Source organism: Phyllostomus discolor, chromosome 5, assembly GCF_004126475.2.
Source record: "Phyllostomus discolor isolate MPI-MPIP mPhyDis1 chromosome 5, mPhyDis1.pri.v3, whole genome shotgun sequence".
In the NCBI taxonomy this organism is placed as follows: Eukaryota; Metazoa; Chordata; class Mammalia; order Chiroptera; family Phyllostomidae; genus Phyllostomus; species Phyllostomus discolor.
The window spans coordinates 31792778-31816130 of record NC_040907.2 but is presented as its reverse complement, the minus strand read 5'-3'; the positions used below and the strand labels follow the sequence as shown (position 1 = coordinate 31816130).

Genomic DNA, 23353 nt, shown 5'->3' with positions numbered 1-23353 from the left:
ACCCAGACTGGAAACGAACCTGCAGCCCAAGTATATACCCTGACCAGTAATTGAACCCGTGACCCCTTTGGTTCCAGGATGAGGCTCCAACCACTGGGCCATAACAGCCAGGGTTGTCTTATTTGGTCTCCTATCTAGAATAGTTATTCAGTTTTTCCTTGACTTTCACATCCTTCATGTAGTATTATTCTATACAGTCTAATTTTATAGAATGTCCCTCAATTTATCTGGTTAAACTTTTTTTTTGCAGGAATTAGTGATGCGTTTTTTCCTCATTGCTGTCTGTAGGTGGTAGTTTTGTCCCATTACTGGTGATGTCAGCTTTAATCCAAGTTACTCCCTGCCAAGCTTCTCCAGTGTACTTTCTCCTTTTGTAATTATTTTGTATTGCCTTCTTCACCAAACTTTCAACTGATTCACTTATTTATATTTGTATGGATTCATGGATTCCTATTTTATTCAGTGGGCTATAATCTATACTATCATCATATATTTTGATGCTCAAAATTGTCCCAAACTTAACTAGTGGTTTTATATACTTTGGACATGTTCCTGTCATTCTTTGAGCACTTCCTTTCTAGAACAAAATGTTCCAAGCTTACTTGTATTTTCCATGCTAGCTCTGGAATCACCCATTTCTCCAAGGGGCCCTGTTCCTTTTACTGGGGAAGGATGCCTTCCCTCTTTGTGGGCTGAGCTAGGGAATATATGTATACATTCCCTACATGTATACATATTGGCATCTACATTTACTTACATTGAAATCTATATTTATTTAGTTTATACCTTAACACTAAGGAGTTCATTTTTTTTTCCTTTTCCATATTTGTAGCTTCATTCTTTGTTAGCTTCCATTATCTTCAATATATTTATTTATTGGATCAATCCAACCTATATGTATGTAACCAATCTCTCACTGCCAGCACTGTCTACCCAGGTGATCTTTTCTCACCTTACACTCTAGTACCCCTCCCTCCACAAACCTACACCCTTCTCGCTCCCCTTTTTTTAGAATTACTTTTTAAAGATTTTTACTTTTTAGAAAGGGGGAGGGAGAGAAATATTCAGTTGCCTCTCACAGCCCCCCAACTGGGGAAGTGGCCCTCAACCCAGGCATGTGCCCTGACTGGAAATTGAACCTGTTACCTTTCAGTTCACAGGTCCATGCTCAATTCACTCAGCAACACCAGCCAGGACATCAAAAAAAAATTTTTTTTAAGAAAAGCAACCTGTTGGACATGGAGATCAAAAACTGTCAAGACACTTTAGAGATAAGCTTTAGTATGAACTGGGTATTTAATAATGGTATTAAGCAATTATTATTCATTTTATTATTTTTTTTTAAAGAATTTATTTTTTGAGAAAGGGGAAGGGAGGGAGAAAAAGAAGGAGAGGAGCATTGATCGGCCACCTCCTGCATGCACCCCAACTGGGGACTGGGCCAGCAACCCAGGCATATGCCTCAGCCAGGAATCCAACCAGCAACACTTCGCTCTGCAGTGCGACCCAATCAACTGAACCATGCAAGTCTATTGTTGTGAACAAGGCTATTGCTCATTTTAAACGTGATAAAGGCATCAAAGTAAACAAAAAATAAAGTTCTTATCATTAAAGAGATTCATGCTAGTTGATGGGTACAGAGGTGTTGTTTATTATTCTATCCCTGTGTTTGAAATTTTCAAATAAATTCTAAATAAAAGAAAGGTCTGTAGATTACTAGACTTTATTGAAGATGGAATCACTGCTAATTACATGGGAACTATTGCCTAAGCAAATCCATGAGGTTCGCATGAACTTAGTTACACAAATAAGAAACAAATGGCATGTTCAAAACCACGAGGAAATGTCCTGATGCCTCAGTGGTGCCCATGGGTAAATGAGTCTGCACATTTATTTCAAGCTGTTAAAGAGTTTGTGGGCCACCTATGGAGGAAAGGAAAGACGTCATTAATTACCAGCTTTAATGCCAAGGCTTACAAGGTTCTTCATGATCTGGAACGGTACTCCCCATATCACTCCCCACTCCTTCCTACATACTCACACCCTCCTGGGCTGTAGTGAGCTCCCTGCAGTTACCCGAATCTCCTTCCTACCTGGAACTCTCTTTTCCAGTTTTTTTATCTTTTCCTTTAGAAGTTAAAATAAAAGCCTTCTCTAAACAAGCCCTATCCCCACACAAATCTGTCCCTCTGTTTCCCCCACAGAAACATAATACCCCCATATCACAGTGCTTATTAATTCTACAAATATTTATACAACATCTAAATGTCAGGGACTGTCCTAGGTGCTGAGTTACAATAGTAAACACAACAATATCTCTCTCTCTTATGGAACTTAGAGAATAACAGAAATATAATATACACATGAGACTTTTTTTTTTAAAGATTTTAATTTTTAGAGAGAGGGAAAGGGAAGGGGAAAAAGAGGGAGAGAAACACCAATTAGTTCCACCTTGCACACCCCAATCCATATGCCTGCAACTCAGGTTTGAACCAGCAACCTTTTGGTTTGTGGGACGATGCCCAACCCACTGAGCCACATCAGTCAGGGCACATAAGGTTACTTCTGATAGTGATAAATACTGAGGAAAATAAAATGGGGCGGAGGGAGCCTATCATCTTTAAATATGGGGGTCAGCCCTGACCTGTGTAGCTCAGTTGGGCATCCTCCCACAAAGTAAAAGGTCACCAGTTCAATCCCCAGGTCAGGACACATGCCTGGGTTGTTAGCTTGGTCCCCAGTCAGGGTATAAGAGGCAACCAATCAATGTTTCTCTCTTGCATTGATGTTTCTCTCCCTCGTTTTCTCCCTTCCTTTCCCTCTCTCTAAAAATACATACATAACATCTATAAATAAATAAGGGGGTCAGTGAAGGCTATCCTAAGACACTTAGACCCAAGAGACTTACCAGTTCACTAACCATTTTCTGGCTCATAACTCAGTGAAAGAAAGGACCATGCCTATTTCACTCTCAGATCTTAATCTAGTGCTTTGCTCATAAAAATATTTAAATAACATAAAACTTAGCATTTTAACCATTTTAAACAATACATTGTTGTGGCATTAAGTATATTCACAATGTCCTGAAATCATTAATCTCTAGAATTTTCCCACATTCCTAAACTGAAACTCTGTACCCATTAAATAGTAATTCCTCTTAGCACTTGACAACCACCATTCTTTCTGTCTCTATGAATTTGACTACGGTATCTCATATAATTGGAAGTGTATCTGTCCTTTTGTGATTGGTTTATTTCACTTAGTATGTCTTCAAGTTTCATTCATATTGTAGCATGTGTCAGTTTTCTTCCTTTTTAAGGCTGAGTAATATCTCCTTGCACGTACCTATCACATTTTGTTTATCCATCCATCCATTAATGGACACTCAGGTTTTTGTGAATGCAGCTACACACATGCATGCACAAATATCTTCTTCAAATCCTTCAACAGAGTCTCAGTTCTTTTGGGTATATAACCAGAAGTGGAACTGCTGGCTCAATATGGTGATCTGTGTTTAGAGTTTTGGGTAAAGAGCTTGATTTCTTTTTATTGCCAAATAATATTTCATTATATGCATGTTCATAGACATTTATGTTGTTTCTACTTTTTAGCAATTATAATGTTCCTGTGAGTATTTGTGTGCAGGTTTTTATGTAGACATGTTTTCAATTGTCTTAGATATATATACCTAGGAGCAAAATTGCTGGGTCATATAGTAACTCTATGTTTAACCTTTCAAAGAACCACCAGACTGTCTTGCACAGGCTGTACCAATTTATGTTTTCATCATCAGCAATGTATGAGGTTTCCAATTTCTCCACATAGGCCAATACTTGTTACCTATCTTTTTCATCGGAGCCAATTTAGTGGATATGAAGTGGTATCTCATTGTGGTTTTGACCTGCATTTCCTTGATAGCTAATGGTGTTGAACATCTTTTCATATGCTTACACAATGTTTTAAGATAAGCAACCATATCAAACTTTGCCTTCCCTATAATTTAAAATACCTTAGTATTATACATAAGAGAGTCAAACACAAGTTTACTTTAAAAAAAAACTTTTTGGACCAACTTCTATATAAAAGACACACTGGAGGATATAAATTATTTCAGAGAATAGCTTGTTACTTAAAAGTACAAAATCCAGCTTCCTCACTGTTTAGCAGTATAAGTTAAGATATTACATCTCTTCTCTGAGGCTCAGGGGAGGGATAATAATACCTGCCTCCAGTGAAAGTGGTAGGATTAGGTAAGATTTCTTATGTAAAGTGCTCAGTACTACTACTGATATATATTGGGCCACAGTAAATGCTAGGATGCAAAGGTTGTCAGAACCAAGTCATCCCCAGCCACTGTAAGCTTTCCCCCTTCCTGACTTCAGGCTGACTTACACAGTGGTCCCTTGCATGCAAGAAGTCAAAGAGCTCCTCCGTGCAATCCTCCTCTGTGTGTGACCTGGAGGATACTCGCTCATCACAAAGCTCTAGCCGCTCCCGAGCCTTTACACATTTCTCCAACTGTTCACACTGCTCTCTCACTGTTGTTAGGGGATCCTGATGGAGAAACAAACAAACAACCAAATGGAGGTTTTAGGGAAGGCAATCCCCAAACCACATGTTTTCATTAATACAACCACCAAACCAAGGTGCTGCCTCTGAAGCTGCCTCATTACCGTACAGAAGGCCAGCTGGCAGAGCCACACTGCCACCAGAAATGGCAGAATGGGGTCTCCCATTCAATTTTGATGGTAAGTAGTAGGGAAAAGTTTCATAGTCCTGCCTTTCCAGGTTGCCAGTATGCAGTGAAAGCCTCAGTCCTATCTGAAAAACAAGGTGGTAAAGGAAACCTGGCCAAAATTGAAGTACATCTACAGGAGGCCTTACTTGTTAACAGAGCATTTGGGGATATGTAATGTCTGTGAATTTCAATTCCCGTCATCTGACAGCAAGGCCTACACACCTCAGCTGCCCAGCTAGAAAGGCAATGTTAACACAGAAGAACCATCCAAGAAGAGTTCCTTCCAGAATTATTTATTGAACCACCAATAGCAGATGACTAAGTGTCAGGTCCTCAAGATGCTGCCCTGCTCCCTGACACAACTAAAGAAGCCCAAAACCCAGAAAAGACTCAGCTTCCCAGGCCCACCTGCCAAGTACTCTACTCCACAGGAAGGAACTATTAAAGGCTTTTCCCACTCCCATTCTCTCCAAGGTGTCTACAATAAGGACTCCTTAAAAAATGCTTCATAAAGCTATTTCATAAAGCTCAAACTTCCTTTTACTGGGATGGTTCCAAACCTGAGACAGCTCTTACCACCAATTCCTCCTCCTCCGCTTCCTCCTACAAAAAAAAAAAAATTAATGTCAGCAGCAATCTTATGACATATATATATATATATATATATATATATTCCCAATCACACTGATCTTGTAATTACTGAAGATAAACATTATATTAATCATGTTTTAAAATTTCTGTATTTCACCCTCCGGCTCAGATTTGAACACCAGTCTTGGTCATAAAAAGAAGAAAAGTAATATTGAAGCTGGCCTCACAGCTCTGTAGTGTGTGGGCTAGTTTCAAACAAGGTAAAAAATAAAACAGAATAAAAAAATTTCTGTATTTTATGATGCTTTGACATTTTAGGGGGCTTGCCAATCCTGCAGAGACTGCCCCTCTCCTGGCTGGCTACTCTTAGAGATAGTAAACAACTCATCTTGGGGGCACGCCTCCCGTAAGCAAAACAACCAATCCAAAACCCTTACCACTAACCACTTCCTTTATCTAACTCTCCTACACTAAACCAATTCTTGTACCTGCCCTAATCACTCCAGGGCCAAGTGCCAAACAACAGAGGGACTACCCCTATAGCCCAGAACCCACTGAAAGGATTCAAACCACCCAACCTAAACTTGCTAAAGCTTGCCTATCCTGCCTCACCCACTCCTTCCCTCAGAAACCAAAGGTCTGGTTTCCCTTGCTCCTTTTGCTCCTGGCTGGCCCAGGCATTTCTCTATGTGGACTTACCATACCTGGTTAAAACAAATCCTGGTTCATTTCAACAAGGACATACTATCTCGCTTTCATTAGCAAAAACATAAAGCATGCACAACACTATAAAGTTTATGAAGTACTTTCGTATCTACAATGATTTGATTAATCACAACAGTCTTGAGGGGCTGGCTCCCAATTGAGAGATAACACTAATTAGACTTTTTCTGATATCGATTCAAGCTGCCAGATGTTCATATAGAAACTACGTAATTTTAAAAAGTATTTTCTTCTAAAGTCTGGTGGGTCCCATTATTACCAGAAATAGCTAAATTTAGTCCTTATATTATAAACCAAGTTAGAAAGAAAACTAACATTTTTTTCTAGATTCTGAACTTGAATTGGGAATATGAAAATGGTCAACCTAATCTCTTCTTTAACCAGAGTCTAACTAAAGATGGTTACGGCCAATACTCTTTGACTTGTGGAACTCCTAGGACTCTTAAGTAGACTATCATATAAGGTATTTACATGTCTCTATTCACAAGCTTGGAAATAGCAGGCCCTTTCTATTTATTTCTGATTCTGGTGCAAAATCTCAAACTTAGTTTCCTTTCTTCCAAGGGGAGCAGTGTAAAAAAATATTCCCTGTGGGAACATCAGCTTAGGCCTAAATCTGGGGCATAGCAGAGTCTATCTGATCAGTATTTCAACTTGTCACACACGTGTCCACATTTGGAAGAAGGGAAAGAAAAGGTATAGAGGGAAATAAAAGAACTAGCTCAGCAATCCCTCTTTATGCTTTCAAAATTCCAACACAATCTGACTCATTCTCTACCATGCCCTTCAGGGAGAAGACTAAAGCCCATGAAGCTGGGGAGGGTAGGGCAGGTTCAGCTGTAACCCAGGCTATTTATTCCTACAATTGGCAAACATCTCTTCTAAACATAAAGGTGTTATTTAGGATGTAAAGTTCTAGTTTTTCATTAAATAAGGCTTCTTAACCATGCTCTTAGATAAATATATAGCTCATACTAATAAAGTTGTCAAAAAACAAAAATCACATTCTGCCTGGGTTAGAAATCAGAAATTAGTCATTCTAGGAGCTAGACCTTTATATTATTTTCCTATTAGCAATACTACTATATTAATTGTTTTGTGTCATTGATAATATTGCATCAAAAGTATCATGGCTTGTTTTGGAAAAACAAATCCAAAAACAAGTCTGAATATGGACTACTTAATGTCAAATTTCCAGTCAATGAGAAAAGCCAATGTCACACTAAATAAAAAGATTTAATCTCCAACAAGTATGGGTTCTTCATAAAGGAGTTCCATTTTCTTAATTTTAAATCGACCACTTATCTACTTTCTTTTTCTCATCTACTGTGGTGAGCCCTACTGAAGGTTCTGGTATACTCCCTGAACTTCCTAAGGTTGGCTCCATGTCTTCCTGGTCCTCTCTCTGAAAATAATACTAGGGAAAATTACAGGATAAACTAGTTTCCAACTATCCTGAACCCATATGTGCAAAATAGCTGCCCCAAAGTGACAGAAAATAGATAGGAAATGTGACTGGAAACAAAAGCTAGCTGGCTTCTGTAGATCTGTATAGCAGTATGGCTGAGTCTTAACTCTGGAACCACGCTGCTTGGGTCAGTTCCTGGCTCCATGGTTTATTAGCTGTGTGTCCTTAGAGAAGATACTTGACCTCTCTACACTTGTTTCCTCACCTGTAAAATGGCAATGATAGTCCCTAATACTTCAGAGGACTATTGTGTGTCTTAAACGAATTAGCACGCATAAATTAACACTTGAAGTAGTAAGCAGTCAATAATTATTACTACATTGGTATTTTTACTCTAGGAAAGAGCTCTCTTTCGTCACAGAATTATACTGCACATTCCTACACTGTCCCCAAAGATACCGCCCCCAGGCTCCCACAAAGAGATAAAAAAAAAACAACAACACAATTTTTCACAGAAACTAGTGTAAAGCCAGATCTCCGGAACCTCCACAGATGTGGCAAGGATTCCTGCTCCCCAAACCTGTCAAATCAGGGACACATGACTGACTAAAAATACAGATACTATTTTTACAAAAGCAGTCAACACATAGTTTCCGCTTTCGTTAAACCTTCACCATAGTCATAGAATGGGGAGGTCGGGACCCAAAGAAAGACTAGGCATCTACTTGCCCAAGGTCACTTGACGAGTTCTGGGGAAGGGTCCAGGGAACCAGCTCTCCCGACCCAGCAAACTCTAGGGCAAGCGAAGCAGGGCCAAAGGGGCTCCGGGAGTGTTTTGCGGACTAGGTCCTGACCCTTGACATAGGGTCGAATCGATCGCCTTGTCTTACCTCCTTGGGATCTCCGGACCCGGTCAGCATCTTTCGCTCATCCTCCAACCCCATGGCCCGCTACGTTTATAGATCCAATACCAGCAGTAAAATCCACACCTTTTCCACTTCAAAATCAAAAAGGACTTGTAAGGGTCACTCAGCGGATATCCGGCGATATGGCCGGAAGTGCGGCAGACTCGTCGTAGTCGCGAACACACGCTCGGATTGGCATGTACCACCGTCAGTAGGGAGAAGATAGGGGTATCTGGTATTTTGGACCTGAAATGGATTTATGAAGAAATGCCCATTTAGTCACATCAGCCACAAATATGTTGACATACAGATTTACTTAAGATATTATTTTCTAAATGACTTTGAAAATATGCATATTTATTCATTGTTTCTTTAGCACAGTTCTCATTCTTACCTACATCGCTGATGGAACCGTCCTAACTGCAGACCTTTTCAATATGGCGGTCCGAGGCTGCCACTCTCGGGCCCGCGCACCTCCCCAAGATGGCGGCGCCCGAGGCCTGGCGCGCCCGGAGTTGCTGGTTCTGTGAGGTAGCGGCAGCAACGACCATGGAGGCCACGTCCCGGGAGGCGGCGCCAGCGAAGAGCTCGGCCTCGGGCCCCAGCGCTCCCCCCGCCCTGTTCGAGCTGTGCGGGCGGGCGGTGAGCGCCCATATGGGGGTTCTGGAGAGCGGGGTGTGGGGTAAGTCGCGGGGTGAGGGGCTACCTCTGGCAACGAGCGGAGGCGGCCCTGCGGCCGGGGGGCACGGGGGGCGAGGCCGGGAGGCCCGGGGCAAGGCCCAGCCCGGGGCACTGGAAGGCAGTCAGTCTGGTCGGAGAATGAATTCCGTGACTAGCCGGGTTGGGCAGAGTAAAGACGGGGACCAAATCGCCAGGTGGACCTGCACCGCGGCCTGGCCGGGGGCGCGGGGGGCGAGGCCAGGAGGCCCGGGCTAGGGCAAAGCCGGCAGGGCTCGGACGGCAGGGGCGGGACTGACGGTCTGAGCCCTCGGCACCGAACTGACACTCGGGCCGGACCGGGCTGGGAAGGCTCGGATGTGGAGCCGACGGGCAGGGATGGCCCCGGTGTTTGGGGGCGGGGGCCGAGGTTGGGAGGCCCGGCCTAAGGCGAAGAGGCCAGGCCCGGGGCCACCCAACCTGACTGACGGCGCGGGGCCTCTGATAAATGCCTGACAGACACCGAGACCCCGGAGTGCCGAGACCCCGGAGGCCAAGCCGATGAAAGAATGTAGCCCATTGGATTGGGGAGCGAGGGATGGGTGAGAGGGAGAGGCGTAAAGGCTGCGGGTGCCGGTGCCGAGGCCTGTGTGATGGCCCAGGGCAGGAGGAGCGAACTGACTAGCGGGTCCTCGGGTCCCTAGCTGGTTGAGCGACGGACTGACGGGCAAGGCAGGGAGCGCCGGAGGCTACTCGTATTGGCCCGAGCGGCGAGGAGGGACCCGAACGCGGGAGAAGGGAGGCCCGAAGTGGGTCTGCGATCCCGGGAGGCTCGAATGACGGACAGGCGGGAAGGGCCAAGGAGGCCCCGGGCGGGGCCACGGCCCGGGATCCTGGACTGGGGGCGGGGGGCGCACCGCCGCTAGAAGGCCCTGGTCGGAGTGGGAGCGAAAGGAGGCCCCAGGCCTGAGAGCGGCGGGGACCCACGGGCCCGGCTCGGGTGGAGAGCGCCCAGGCTGAGCAGCAAAGGCGGGCAGGGCAGCCTGCGGCGCTGGGATGAGGAGCCGGGGAGGACAACATGAACGGCTTTGCTGGTGGGCCTGCGAGCTCGGCAGGTCGGGCTGGGCCGGGTCACGGAGGAGAGTAGGCCTGCAGCCCGATGGGCGCGAGGAGGCCGGGCTGTGGGGTGTGTACCCTCGGTCGCAGCCTGGCCGCTGGTGAGGAAAACTCGGGTTGGCGTCTTGGCAACTAATAGAGTGAAGGAGGGGAAAGTAAGGGCCTCTGGGGGATAGGCCCGTCTACATGGGGGACAAGGGAGGCCTTGGGCCTGTAGTGCCTGACAGACTGGTGGTGTGAGGGGGTGGGGTCCCGAGGCCAGGGCTGAAGTTGGGTGGGGATGTTACAGGCCGGGCCCAGGGCCTAGGGAAGAGCTGGGAGGGGTGGTGAGAAAGGAGGCCCTAGGCCTTGGGGGTGGGGCGGAGGGTTGCAGAGAAGGCCTCGGGAGTGGTGTTGGTGTCTTCGCCAGGAGGAAGTACCTGGTAAGGTCAGGAGTGAGGCCTTGAGGTCCTGCGGGTGGGGGCTTGGGTTGCACAATGAGGAGGGATGTGGAGAAAAGGCCCAGGCATTTGGGGGTTTGGGCCTCCAGGAATATTCCCAAGGTTGTAGAGAGTGGTTAAAGAGACCCAGGGATATGTGGTGGGGATGGGTCACCAATCCTGAAGAGGCCTGTGTCTTTATGTACCGCGGAAAAACTGTTAGAATATGTCGGGCCTGGTGGGGGGAGGGGATTATGGAGCCTCTGAATTAACAGCTGAGAAGAGAAGGGTCCTGCTGACCCATGGGGAACAGGAGAAAAGTCTCAGTGGAGCTGGGCAGGGGGCTCAGAAAAGTCCCTGAGAATGTGGACAGGACCTGGCCCTGTCAGCCCGGAGCCTCTAGGATGCTAAACCTGGCTAGGACGAAAGAGGGCTGGGTGTGGAGGCCCCAAATTGGGATGAGGACGCGATAAAGCTGTAAACTGGAAAGTAGCAAGGAAGACCCTGGCTTGAGGAGAATAGAAAAAAGAAGAGAGGAGTTTGTGGTTAATAGGGAATGAGAATCCCTGTGGCTGTGAGAGGGGATGGCTAAACCAAGGGGAGCAGATTGAAGAGACAGGAGAAAGCTCCTGTGGGCCTCACCCAGGTCAACAGTCACACAGGGAAAGCTGAATCAAGTTAGGCCTCTTAAAAGAGCCAAGTGAGAGGCCCGCTAAGTAGTGCTGTTTTGGAGGAAGGTTTCTGTGTGGCCTAACAGTCAGGAAAGGGCTTCCTGGAGGTTGCGGACTAATTTTGCTTTGTGTAGGGAGAGGAGGAGAAAGGGAGTAGAGGCAGCAGGAAAGGATACAATGAGGAAGCAAAGTAGAATAGATTTGTTATACCTTGAATGCCAGTATATGGAATTGGACCTTATCTTAAATACAGTAGAGAGCCTACATTAGTGTAATAGCATAGACATTTAGTGCTTTCATTCAGCAAGAACACTATGTACACTATGTACAAAGAATTGTACTAGATTCTTAGATAGCAAGATTCAGTCATTCCACAAATAAATATAAAAGGAGATCCTGGAATGGGAGTTCTTCAAGGTTTTCCTTAGATATGGTATACGCCAAGATTTCGAACTTATTCTTGGCTGGACAGAGAGACGCTGTTAACAGGATAAGAACAGTAATCACTAACATTTAGTGAGCCTTAAAGCCAAGCATGGCCTTAAAAAGATTACAAGCATGATCTCCTTTAATTTTCACAATAATGTTATGACATAGTTATTATTATCTCCATTTTAAAATTAAGGAAATTTAGGCTCAAAGATGTGAATTTGCCCAAGGATGCACAATTAATTAAGTGGTACAATCAGGATTTCACCCAGTTTTGTGCAATTCTAGAGACTAGACTGTTTGGCCATGATACTGTAATGCCTCTCTGATCTATGGAAGTCAGCAAGCAGTTTTTGTTTTTCAGATATATTGAATTTTGAGTGTAGAGCCTAATTATTTCTATTCTTCATAGGAAAGTACTACTTTTGGGTGTAGTGGGTATCCAAAGGATGGAAGTAGCCAACCTGGAAGAGTGGGAAGAAAATTCAGAAAAGGCTTAATAAAGGGCATGTGATACTTGAATCCTGAAAGTGGTAAGGATATTCCTGGTGGAGAAAACAGCTTAACAAAGTGAATCTCACTCACAGAGGCAGAAAATAGTGTAACACATTAGATAACTGAAAAATGTAGTTTAGTGTGGCTGAAGTATAGGAGGCAAATCAGGGAGTTGGAGAAATTAGTAGAGCCAGATTATGAAGGACTTTTTTTAATCATACATACTCAATAGGACTTTTTAAATACAGAATGGTTCATTATGCTTGGGCAGAAGTGAACTGACCAGCTGCTAAATGAGTATATCAGATTGCTTTGTGGGATTATCTCACCCTTGTAGTGTGTATGGCCCAGAAATTCCAGCTGCCAACTAAGTGGCTGAAGATGAGTGGACTGGAGTTTGAATTAGACATAGGTTGGCTTCTATGGGTTCCATTTGTCAATTGAGAAGTCTGCTCTTCCATTTTTTTTCCCCAATAGGACACAAGATGCTTAGAACCCTAGAAGAAAAAAAAGTAAATTTTGTGTTTTGGTTTTTGTAGCCCTCCCAGGCCCAATACTTCAAAGCATCTTACCTCTGCTCAATATATATTACTTGGAGAGGATTGAGGAAACTGCCCTCAAGAAAGGTGAGTGCCTTTCTCTCTTTCTCAGTCAGTGATTGTAAGCAAGGCACCATAATGTTCTTCAGGTAAATATTACACCTGACCTGCATAGAACTTCATGTTTTTCAAAAAGTACCTTCACAACTACTTTATTATCTGATTCCTCACAGTGTCCTGTAAAACACAAAACAAGTATATGATGCTTATTGTACTAACAAAAGTGAGACCACAGTTAATAGCAAACCACTGTTAATAGCAAAGCTAGATTAGAACCCAGATCTTCTGAATCTTAGTTTTTCTATTTTACCAAGTGGCCTCCCAAGTCCCTCATTGGACACATCTGTTAAGAACTAGCATTTATCACCCTGGCTGGTTTGGCTCAGGGGACTGAGTGCCAGCCTGTCAACTGAAAGGTTGCTGGTTCAATTCCCAGTCAGGGCACATGGCTAGGTCACTGGCCTGGTTCTGCAGTTAGGAGGTAACCGATCAATGTTTCTCTTGTACATCGATGTTCCTCTCCCTCTTTCTTCCTTTGTTGCCCTCTCTCTAAAAATAAATGAATAAAATATTTTTTAAAAAGAAAAGATTAAATAAGTTTCTTCAGGTAAAGTGCCTAGGACAGCACACTTAGCACATCGGGGTTAACTAGATATGTTAGTTCTTTTTTTAAAAAGATTTTATTTATTTTTAGAAAGAGGGAGAGAAACATCGATTTGCCAAAGAAATATCAATCAACTGCCTCTCCCATACCCCAACCAGGGACCTGGCCCCCAACTCAGGCATGTGCCCTGACCAGGAATTGAACAGGCAGCCTTTCAGTCTACAGGCCAGCACTTAATCTACTAAGCCACACCAGCTAGAGTTCATTTAATCTTTTCAACAATTCTATGAAATAGCTATTAACTACATTTTACAGATAAGGATACTGAGGTACAAAAAAATTAAGTAACTTGCCAAGGTCATACAGCTAGAGTGTGGTTTGCTGATATTTAAACCCAGGCAGTCTGTCTTTATAACCAGTGCTCTTTACCACTTTGCCATGAAGCTCTTATAAATGTAGAGGAGGGCAACATTAAAAGGCTGATGTACTCATTCATCATGGCCAAGGGATGGCCAGGTAAATGTGCTATTTCTCCCTACAGGCCTCTCCACTCAGGCCATCTGGCGCCGACTATGGGATGAGCTGATGAAGACAAGGCCTTCCAGTCTGGAAGTAAGTTAAGACACCAAGTAGAACTCTGGCCTGACTTTGCACAGTGAAAGCCAGAATAGCACACAAACATAAATTGAGTATGGGTAAAGTGCAGGGGGGCAGGGTTGTAGTGAATTTGGCAGGAGGGCTCTGATGGCTTGTCATAAGGTGCTTTACCGTTTGGCATTTGTCACTGATCTGCTTGCTCACCGTGTTTGCAGGTGACACAAAACAAGGTAAGGTAGTGATCACAATGGAAGGCAGAACCCCAATTCTTAGAGGTCTCGACAGGCTGGAACAATGGTCAGACTTAACAAGATGAAATTTAATAGGATAATCCAACCATTCACTTAAGTCTAAAGGATTCCAGTTGCATGACCTCAGAGTAGGGGGTAGAGAGGTCTGGCTTAGCAGCAACTTATATTTTTAAAAAAGTTAATGGGTTTTAGTCAACAGTATGCTAAAACCTCTCATATAAAGACTACCCTGAGCTGCATGAACTAATGTAGCTATAATGTAGGCCAGAGGACAAGGCAGGTGATAGACCTGCCTAGCTCTGCAGTGCTAGTTCTCCAGGCTACTCCTGGAGTATGGAGAAAGAAGTCAAAGCCACACCATGTGAGTCACATTTGGAAGACGTAGGGAACACGAACTGTTTTGAATTAGTTGAATGGTTGTCTCATGAAAGAGATTAATAGACTTTTTCTGGGTGGAAGCTAAAAGAGGATAAATTTTTGCTTAAATTTTTGTAGAACTTTTAAACTGTGAACTTGATGATGAAACAAGCTAATTTTTAGAGATAATAAGTTTCCTATCTCCAAGTGTTCATATAGATCCTGGATAGTTACATAAGGGTATTGCAAAGGAAATTCAGCATGGTATGAGAGGTTGAATAAGAGGAGTTTTAGGGTTCCTTTTAACCTTGAGATTCTATTATTTATTGGTTCAGATATAACTCACTGGAGCTCTCATTTAAGCAGAATTTATTTTGTTGCTCCATAATTAGGTGACTGGACAGACTGAGTTCGATAAACATTTACTTAAACTTACCACATACCAGGTATTTTTTTAAATAGTATTTTTATTTATTTTTTTAAGATTTTATTTATTTCTTTTTAGAGAGGCGGGGAGAAAGAGAGGGAGAGAAATATCAGTGTGTGGTTTGCCTCTTGTGCACCCCTAACTGGGGACCTGGCCCACAGCCTAGGCATGTGCCTTGATTGGGAATCAAAACAGCAACCATTTGGTTCACAGCCTAGCACTCAATCCACTGAGCCACATCAGCCAGGGCCACTTACCAAGTCTTATGCTAGATATTGGAAGTATAGGCACAATTCCTAATCAAGAGGAACTACCAGTTTAGTAGGAAAAATCTGTGAACAAATAACATCATTTATGGTAGGATAAGTGATCTGACAGTAGCAAGGAGGCCGAGGGAAAGGGGAGCAAGAAAGTCTTTTCTAGGAAGGAGTATTTGAACTTGGATTTATATGATAAATGACAAGACAAACTCTTATCAGGAATTGGAGATTGCATTTCTGGGATACACTGGGTTCAGTAACATTCAGCTTCACATCTTTCAGCTTTTGCACTTGTAGATCTAGACACAACCCCTGGAGTTCAGTGAGATGACACTAAAGCCCAACAAAACCCTCAGGCACTATATTCAGGAGTTAGGCCTTGTTAGGAAGAGAATTGAACACCAGAATATTAGAAAACAGTAATGGCTTTCTGCAACCTTTTAAGAAATACGAGATTCTCCTTATCCCAGTTTGTTCCAGTGTTTCCCAAGCAGTCTGGTTGAGTAGCCAGTGATAGAGATTGTAATATTTTTCTCTGGGAGAAAGCTTTTTTCCCTCAACATTAGCTCAAACTTCCTAAAAAAGAATGTCTATTTGTTCTTTTGTTTTCTTGTCACAGAGCATTTCAGAAATTTAGGAAACTCCAACCTTGGTGACCTAGCAATCATGTAGACAGAGGTCTTGACTTGGAGCATATTTATTCCAGAGGGTGTCTTCTCCCCACTTTTGCATGACAGTAACCTTCACTCATGATTCAAAAACAGTTATTGAGTGGCTGCTCAGTTCCAGGTACTGCACTAGGTTCTAGGGTTACAATGGTGAACAAGTTAGACATAGCCCCTGACTGCTTATACTTATAAAGCAATAGTATTTCTAACTGTATAGTACTAGTGTGTGTGTGTTAAGAGATCTATAGAATAGTACAGATAATTTGGAACAACAAATTATTCAATAAATGGTTCTCTAGTAATTGGTTAGCCACTTAGGAAAAATAAAGTTAGAGCCTCACTTTATAATATATTTATATAATTTCTATATGAATCAAAGATTAAATTGTAAAAAGTAAAAGCACAAAACAACTAAAAAAAGAATAAAGGTTACTGGTTATCTAATGTCAGGATGGAGAGTGCTAATTATTAAATGGGCAGGATTGAATAAGAAAATATGGACATATTTGACCATCTAAAATGCCAACATTATAAATACAATTTAAAAGGTACATAAACTGGTAAAGAATGTTTGCAACAACATTTGCAAAACAAAGGGATACAGAGAATAAGACAAAGGCTCTATTGGAATAAAGTGAGTAAAGACTTGGACAAGTTACAAAATACATAAAAATCCCAAATAAAATGAAAACTGTTCAATCTCAGTAATAAAAAATAGGAAAGTAAAACTGTACTTCTTATAAAGTCTTGTTTTGATTTGGTTTTCTTTTAAAAGGTAATTCCAGGGGTGAGTAAAACTCGCATTTTAATATGCTATTGGTGGGAGCAAAAATGTAATAGCTTTCTTGGTGGGCAATCTGGTGATAATTGTCAAGAGCCATTCATCTCCAGATGTTCATTACAGCAAAGTTTAATATCAAAAAGTTAGAAACCATTTAAATAACAATACAGGAATTATTAAATATAGTACATCCATATTTTCAAAACATTAATAAAGTCATATTCTAAAAATACTTAAATACATGGTGATAAAAATGTTTAATGATATGGTGCTATAATGTTAAAAAAAAAAACAAACCCAGCCTTTGAAAATTCTAAATTGTCTCAAAGTTCTAAGACCAAGTGATCAAAGCTATTCACATATACATACATGTACACTCCAAATTGTTGGTTTACACAATTTTTGATTTGCTTCTTTATAGTTCCAAAAACAATATTTCTATTATTAGAAAAGCAACAGTGGACAGTAGTTTATGAACATTGCTGGTTGTAACGATTTAGTACAAGAAAATACTTCATCCTCCCTAGCTTGTATACAAACACACTTCTTCCTCCCCCACCAATGCCTGAGCTGCCAGTCCATTTGGGATAGGCCAAGGATTGTGTCGGAGGCAAATGTCATTTCACCTCTTTGGTGTGCCTCGTTTATCCTTCTGTGACTGAAGAGCAAGTATTTAAATCACTTTGCATTGTCTGAGTTACAGTATACGGGTCCACAAAATGAGTGGCTTGGACTAGATCTCTCAGGTATTTTCCAGCTGTGAAGTTTTAGCATAGATTCTTGAAAAAAGTAGTGATGGAATGAAATGCAGTGAACTGCTGTCTGCTCATGCATTGATTCATGACAAAAAAGCCATTGAGATCATTGTCATAACTAACTTTATTATTCATTCAGTCCTCACAACTCTACGATGTATAGTTCTCTTTCTCACTTGACAGATGATGAAATTAAGGCAGAAAGAGGTGAAGTGAGTGACTTGCCTAGTTTGTGAACAGCAGACCCAGGATTCAAGTTGAGGTAGTCTGGCTGAGGACTGCATGCTCCTAATCACTGTCATGCTGCTCTCACTGCAATTATCATGGCTGGGGTGTTCCAGTTTCAGATATTCTCACTCATTGTTTTCATCAACCAATAAAATGTCTGAAAAAAAAACCAGTATTTAGTTATCTAAACTACATATTCCACATGCCTTATGGTCAGAAACAGGCACAATATCTTGGTTCATTTTTTTTTCCTTACAGTTGTCTTTTTTTCCACCACCAGCCCCCCACTCCCCTCTTGGTTCACATTTTTGTCCATATGTTAGGCTCAGATCTACAATAACTATCTGACTATCTCATTTGTGAAGTTGAAGCCTAGCCAGGGTTACCTGCCAGTATTTTTCAAGGGTATGTGTGTGGGCCAGCCAATGTGTAGGAAGAGTGCTAGAGTGAGGCAGGATTTGGATTCAGGAATACTCCCTCTGTTTCTATTCAAGGATGAGTCGAGATTTGGTTGCCAGCTATTTTTTCCAACTCCCCTAATGCCCTCGCATTACTGCTGGTGAGAGAGGTCCTTTTCTTGTTGCTATACAGTTACCTCGAGCGTTAAGTCATTCCTGATCATTACTAACTACCACAGGCAGTCTTGGGGGATAGTGAGGGCAAAGGGAATGACACTTTTGCCTGAGAATAATAGGAGCCTAGCTCCTGCCAAGAACCTAAGATATAGACTGAGAATCACTCTGGTATGAGGGGAATGCATGGAGACAGGGTAAGTACCAAAGTGTCTTTTAGTCTTGGGAAACTCTCAAGCCCCCACTACCTTTACTTCAGGCTGAATAAGTACCCTCCTTAACAGGCCCTGCCTCCCTCCAGTCCATTTCACATTGCCCGGTCTCAACTAATTATCAACAGCAGCAGAAGTAACATTTTACATTTCATAGTTTACAAAGTACTTTAACTTTTACTGCCTTATTTGATCTTCACAACAAAACCTGTGAGGCAGGTTTTACAGAAGAAAAGGTTTAGAACAGTCAAGAGTAGAGTAGCAGAGCTGGCACCTATATCAAGGTCAGCAGACTTTCTACCGCACCTTAGGAGAGAATGGCAGCTTAGGGGAGTCTTTGTCTCACTGTGTCCTTTTGGGGTGATAGCAGTAATTCCTAACCTCTGATAACCATCAGAATCATTTTTGTAGAGGTTTATTTAAAAAAAAAAAAGATGCACAGACCTTACCTCAGATGTAACATAATAGAATCTCCAGGTCTGGGTACCTGGTGTATGAATTTTGGGGAATAAAATCCCATAGTAAATTCTGATGTGAACCAAAAGTTCAAACTCACTTGCATTCAAAGGCTCTTTTAAATGTATCAGAATAGTTTGATGAAGTCTCATATCCATCAAAGCAAATAACCATTGCCTTGAAGAAAATAAAGAAATCTAAGATTTGGTCCCTGCTTTCCAGGAATTTCTAATCTGTTTGGGATAAGACATGCAAAGACAGAGACTCAATACCATAAGGCATGTCTATCAAAGTCTAAGATCTGAGTATTCCCAATAAGAGAGGCAGGGGGAGGACAGAGGGGACGGAGAGACAAATACTAACAGCCTCAGAGTGTGACATGTTAATAGGTCCTTTCAGGAAATCTATTTGGTTTGGCAATGGAGAGTATACCTAGCAGAAGTAGGAAAGGACATAGAAGGCAGGTTTAGGTCAGTGAGGTGCTCTGTTTGGCCAGAGAAAAGCATTCATGGAGTAAGATGTGGTAAATAAAGCTTCTGAGGTAGGCTTAAAACAGGTAGGCAGAGGTTATATTATGGAGGGTTTTCCTTGCCAAGATGAGGAGCTTCAGATTAACCCTAGGTAGTAGAATGATGTTGGGAGTTTTTAAGCAGAATAATGTACAAAAAAACCAAAGCAGAATAATATAATCAGATGTATTTTACAAAGATAAATCCAGTGGACATGTGTAAGTTTGGAATGGGGAAAGTGGAAGCAGGGAGAGCACATTGACTTCATTATTAATGAAGTCAGGTGTGAAGTAGTAAGGTTTGTGAACAGAGGTGGTAGTGTAAGGATGGAAAGTTGGGATCAGGTTCTAGAAACAAACATGGAAGAATTTACAGGAATGAGTGACTTTCACCTGAGAGACACTTTAGCATACTGGTCTCTGGAGCCAAATCCCCTGGGCTCAAATCGTGATTCTGCCACTTAACCTTGTGTAATCACAGGCAGTAAGAACTTTTGGGCCTTGTTTTTCTTACCTGTAAAATGAGGCTTATCATAAGACATGCCCAAAGAAGTAAGGATTAAATGAATTTGCATAAATTATTTATAATGGTGCCTGACACAACACATACCTATTGAGAGGAAACTGGTATGATGGTTCCATGGGTAGCTGTTGGTATCACAGCTGTCTGGCATGTTCTCTGCTTTCAGAGTGTGACGTGTTGGCGAGCCAAGTTTATGGAGGCCTTTTTTTCCCATGTTCTACGTGGAACCATTGATGTGTCTTCTGACAGGCGTCTTTGTGATCAGCGTTTCTCACCTCTTCTGCATAGCTCCCGCCATGTCCGGCAGCTCACCATCTGCAACATGCTGCAGGGTGCAACTGAGCTGGTGGCTGAGCCCAATCGCAGGGTTCTGGAGACCCTGGCCAGTTCCCTGCATACCCTCAAGTTTCGCCACCTGCTGTTCTCTGATGTGGCTGCTCAGCAGTCACTTCGGCAGCTGTTGCATCAGCTTATTCACCATGGGGCTGTCAGCCAGGTGTCACTCTACTCCTGGCCTGTGCCAGAGTCAGCCCTTTTCATCCTTATCCTCACCATGAGTGCTGGCTTCTGGCAGCCAGGTCCTGGTGGCCCACCCTGCCGCCTCTGTGGAGAGGCCTCCCGAGGCCGGGCCCCATCCCGAGATGAAGGGTCCCTCCTGCTCGGCTCACGTCGGCCTCGCAGGGATGCTGCTGAGCGATGTGCTGCAGCCCTGATGGCTTCCCGTCGTAAGAGTGAAGCCAAGCAGCCGGCCAGAGCCGCACCTGCCACTCGGGTAACTCGCCGCAGCACACAGGAGAGCCTGAGAGCAGGCGGGATAGACCCTAAGAAGGAGCTGCACCCTCCAGCCACCTCCCATGAGGCTCCTGGCACCAAGTGGCCACCCTCTGCTCCAGCCACCACCTCCTCTGCCTCTCCCTCTTCTTCCACATCTGCATCCAAAAGGGCTCCAGCTAGCTCAGCCCCACAGCCTAAGCCGCTAAAGCGTTTTAAGCGGGCCACAGGGAAGAAGGGTGCTCGCACTCGTCAGGGGTCTGGTGCAGAGTCTGAGGACCTGTATGACTTTGTTTTCATTGTGGCTGGTGAGAAGGAGGATGGGGAAGAGATGGAGATTGGGGAAGTGGCTTGTGGAGCTTTGGATGGGTCAGATCCCAACTGCCTGGGGCTTCCAGCCCTGGAGGCCTCCCAAAGATTCCGCAGCATTTCTACCTTGGAGCTATTCACAGTTCCACTCTCCACAGAGGCAGCCCTGACACTGTGCCACCTGCTGAGCTCCTGGGTGTCTCTGGAGAGCCTCACACTATCCTATAATGGTGAGTGCCCTAGAGGGGCAGGGGTTGGGTCTCCCAGTAGCACCACCTGTGTGCCCAATCCTGTGGAGTACAGGGGTATGATCAGGAAGCTGCAGGTGTGGCCCTGCCCAGACAGCACACATGGTGTGGCAGACTGTTGGTGTTAGGGAAGAGAAACATGAGGCCTGCGGGCTTGCTTTATAGTTGGAGGTAAGGGTTCTTGAAAGGCAATGAGAACCTGAAGAAAACACATTTTAGATATGGTAGACAATCCAAGGGCTGGTGTGAGTACAATGTACGCAAGCCCAGCCAAAGCCGAGGCTAGATTCCCACCAGTCATATAAAAGCAGCTGTACAGACAAGGAGCTGTGAAACATTTTATCAGACCAGCAACCTGCAGTTTTTCCTACCTGATTGTACCCAGCTAGCCAGCTTCAACTCCAACAATCCAGCAATCTGCCTAGGTTGTGGAGCACTGCTAGAGAAAATCAAGCTGTGCAGATTGTTGCTACTATACATTCCTAGTTACCAACCTAAATCCATTTTTGCATCACAAAGCTCCCATTACCACTCTACCACTTCTAAACCCTTACTGTCTTCCTTTCTCAGCAGATCACCTCACCTACTTCAGAGCAAAAACACAAACTCTTTCCATTTATTAACCAGCCTATAAACTTTCCTACCTCTGCTTTTATCCTTTCTTCTACCACAGTGGAAGAGATCATTGTCCTAAGACTAACTTCTGTGTTCTGGACCCATACCCTCTCACCTACTTAGGAAAAGCTGTTTCTTAAATATCTTAGAATTAAGAGCTCTTATGTACTGTTTAGTATGTGTCAGGCATATTTTAAATATTCCCATTATGTTAACTAATTTAATCCTGACAACCTTATGAGGTCAAGTGACTTGCTCAGGATACCTGGCTAGTAAGTTAAGAGCCAGGATTTCAACCCACAGCCTACCACCAGAGTCCATGCTTTTAAACCACTAACTGTTGCCTCCCTTCTCTCTGTTGTCTCCCCTCTCTCCCCCAAACATTTAAGCATTCAGTTAGGTATCCACCAAAATCTACCACCGCCTCTCTTTGTCCCTTATTAACTACTGTCCTTTTCTCCTACCCTTCACAGAAAACCTGTGTTCTCTCACAGCTCACTCCAGTTGTGCTTGCTTACCCACTATTGCACTGAAGATTTAAGTCACCAAGGTCGTCCTTGTTGCTAAGTTCAATATATGCTTTTCAGTCCTCGCATTAGTTCCCAGCAGCATTTGCCATTAAGCAGCCTTCCTCATGAAATACTCATTCCTGCTTCCTCAAAATGTTTTTTCTTGTCTGGACATTACTTGCCTCAATGTTTCAAGTTCCTCAGAGCTCTCCCAATTTACACACTTCCTGGACAATTTCGTCCATTCCCTTGGTGGCAAAGGCCAACTGTGCTAAGACCCTTCCATTCTATAACATTAGCCCAGATATTTCTTCTAAGCTACAGACTTTATTCAGTTGATCACTAGATCTCACCATGAACATCTTATCAATGATGTTGCAGGAGATGACTCAGTTGCCCCAAAAGAAACCTGGATTATTTCTTACTCCAAATGTATTTGGTCATCAGGTTCTAGCTTTACAATCTATCTCTCAAATCTTTATTTCTCTCTCTAATCCTTAACAGGTTATTACTTCTCATCTGGATTCACTTCAGCAGTTCTTCCTGAGTCCATATTCACTGTACAATCCATTGTCTACTCTGAAACCCAGCATTTTTCTCAAAAATGCAAATTTGTCACTTGTGCGCTTAAAAACTCCAGTGCTTTTCCATCACCATACACCTTAATTTCCTTATAGGGTCATTCATGTTCTCACTCCCACTTACCCCTATAATTGTATCTTAAACATTTTACTCCCTTATACTTTAAGCATTAGCCCCTTTGACTTTTTCAGTTAGAACTGCCACTTTCTCCTTCAGGCCTTACATATGCCAGGATCTCTCTGCCTCAATCACTCTCCTCTCCTCTCTCCATTTAGCCCATCTCCTTTGTTATTTAGGGTTCAGTTGGAAAACCTTTATTGATGTAAGCTGAGCTGGGTCTTAAGTACCCATCCTTTGAACTTCCACAGT

At 43.2% G+C, this 23353-nt stretch overlaps 2 protein-coding genes and 1 non-coding gene across 7 annotated transcripts in view; 2 read left to right on the top strand and 1 right to left on the bottom strand.

Annotated features, from left to right (window-relative positions):
- Nucleotides 1-1704: 1704 nt before the first annotated feature.
- Nucleotides 1705-8515, bottom strand: LOC114498045 (cytochrome b-c1 complex subunit 6, mitochondrial). Its single transcript, XM_028514106.2, has 4 exons — nt 8351-8515; nt 5315-5341; nt 4393-4554; nt 1705-1923 (listed from the first exon to the last, which is right to left on the bottom strand). Exons 1-4 carry the CDS (start codon nt 8402-8404, stop codon nt 1891-1893), a joined length of 276 nt encoding a protein of 91 aa, XP_028369907.1. The 5' UTR covers nt 8405-8515; the 3' UTR covers nt 1705-1890.
- Nucleotides 5471-5590, top strand: LOC114498317. Its single transcript, XR_003684747.1, has one exon. It is a non-coding gene; the product is annotated as a small nucleolar RNA SNORA61 (small nucleolar RNA).
- A 279-nt stretch (nt 8516-8794) lies between the features above and the next one.
- The window catches only part of LRRC41 (leucine rich repeat containing 41), an 18109-nt gene continuing 3550 nt past the window's right edge, over nt 8795-23353 (top strand). The window contains exons 1-4 of one of the 5 annotated variants that reach the window (XM_028513456.2): nt 8795-9047; nt 12692-12778; nt 13897-13967; nt 20117-21260. In XM_028513456.2, coding sequence (XP_028369257.1) covers nt 8849-9047; nt 12692-12778; nt 13897-13967; nt 20117-21260 — 1501 coding nt within the window. In that variant the 5' untranslated portion in view covers nt 8795-8848. Of the gene's footprint in view, nt 9048-9568; nt 9594-9899; nt 10240-10854; nt 12565-12691; nt 12779-13896; nt 13968-20116; nt 21261-23353 lie in introns of those variants that run through there. The other 4 variants (XM_036026021.1, XM_028513457.2, XM_036026020.1 and 1 more) reach the window with 4 other exon arrangements.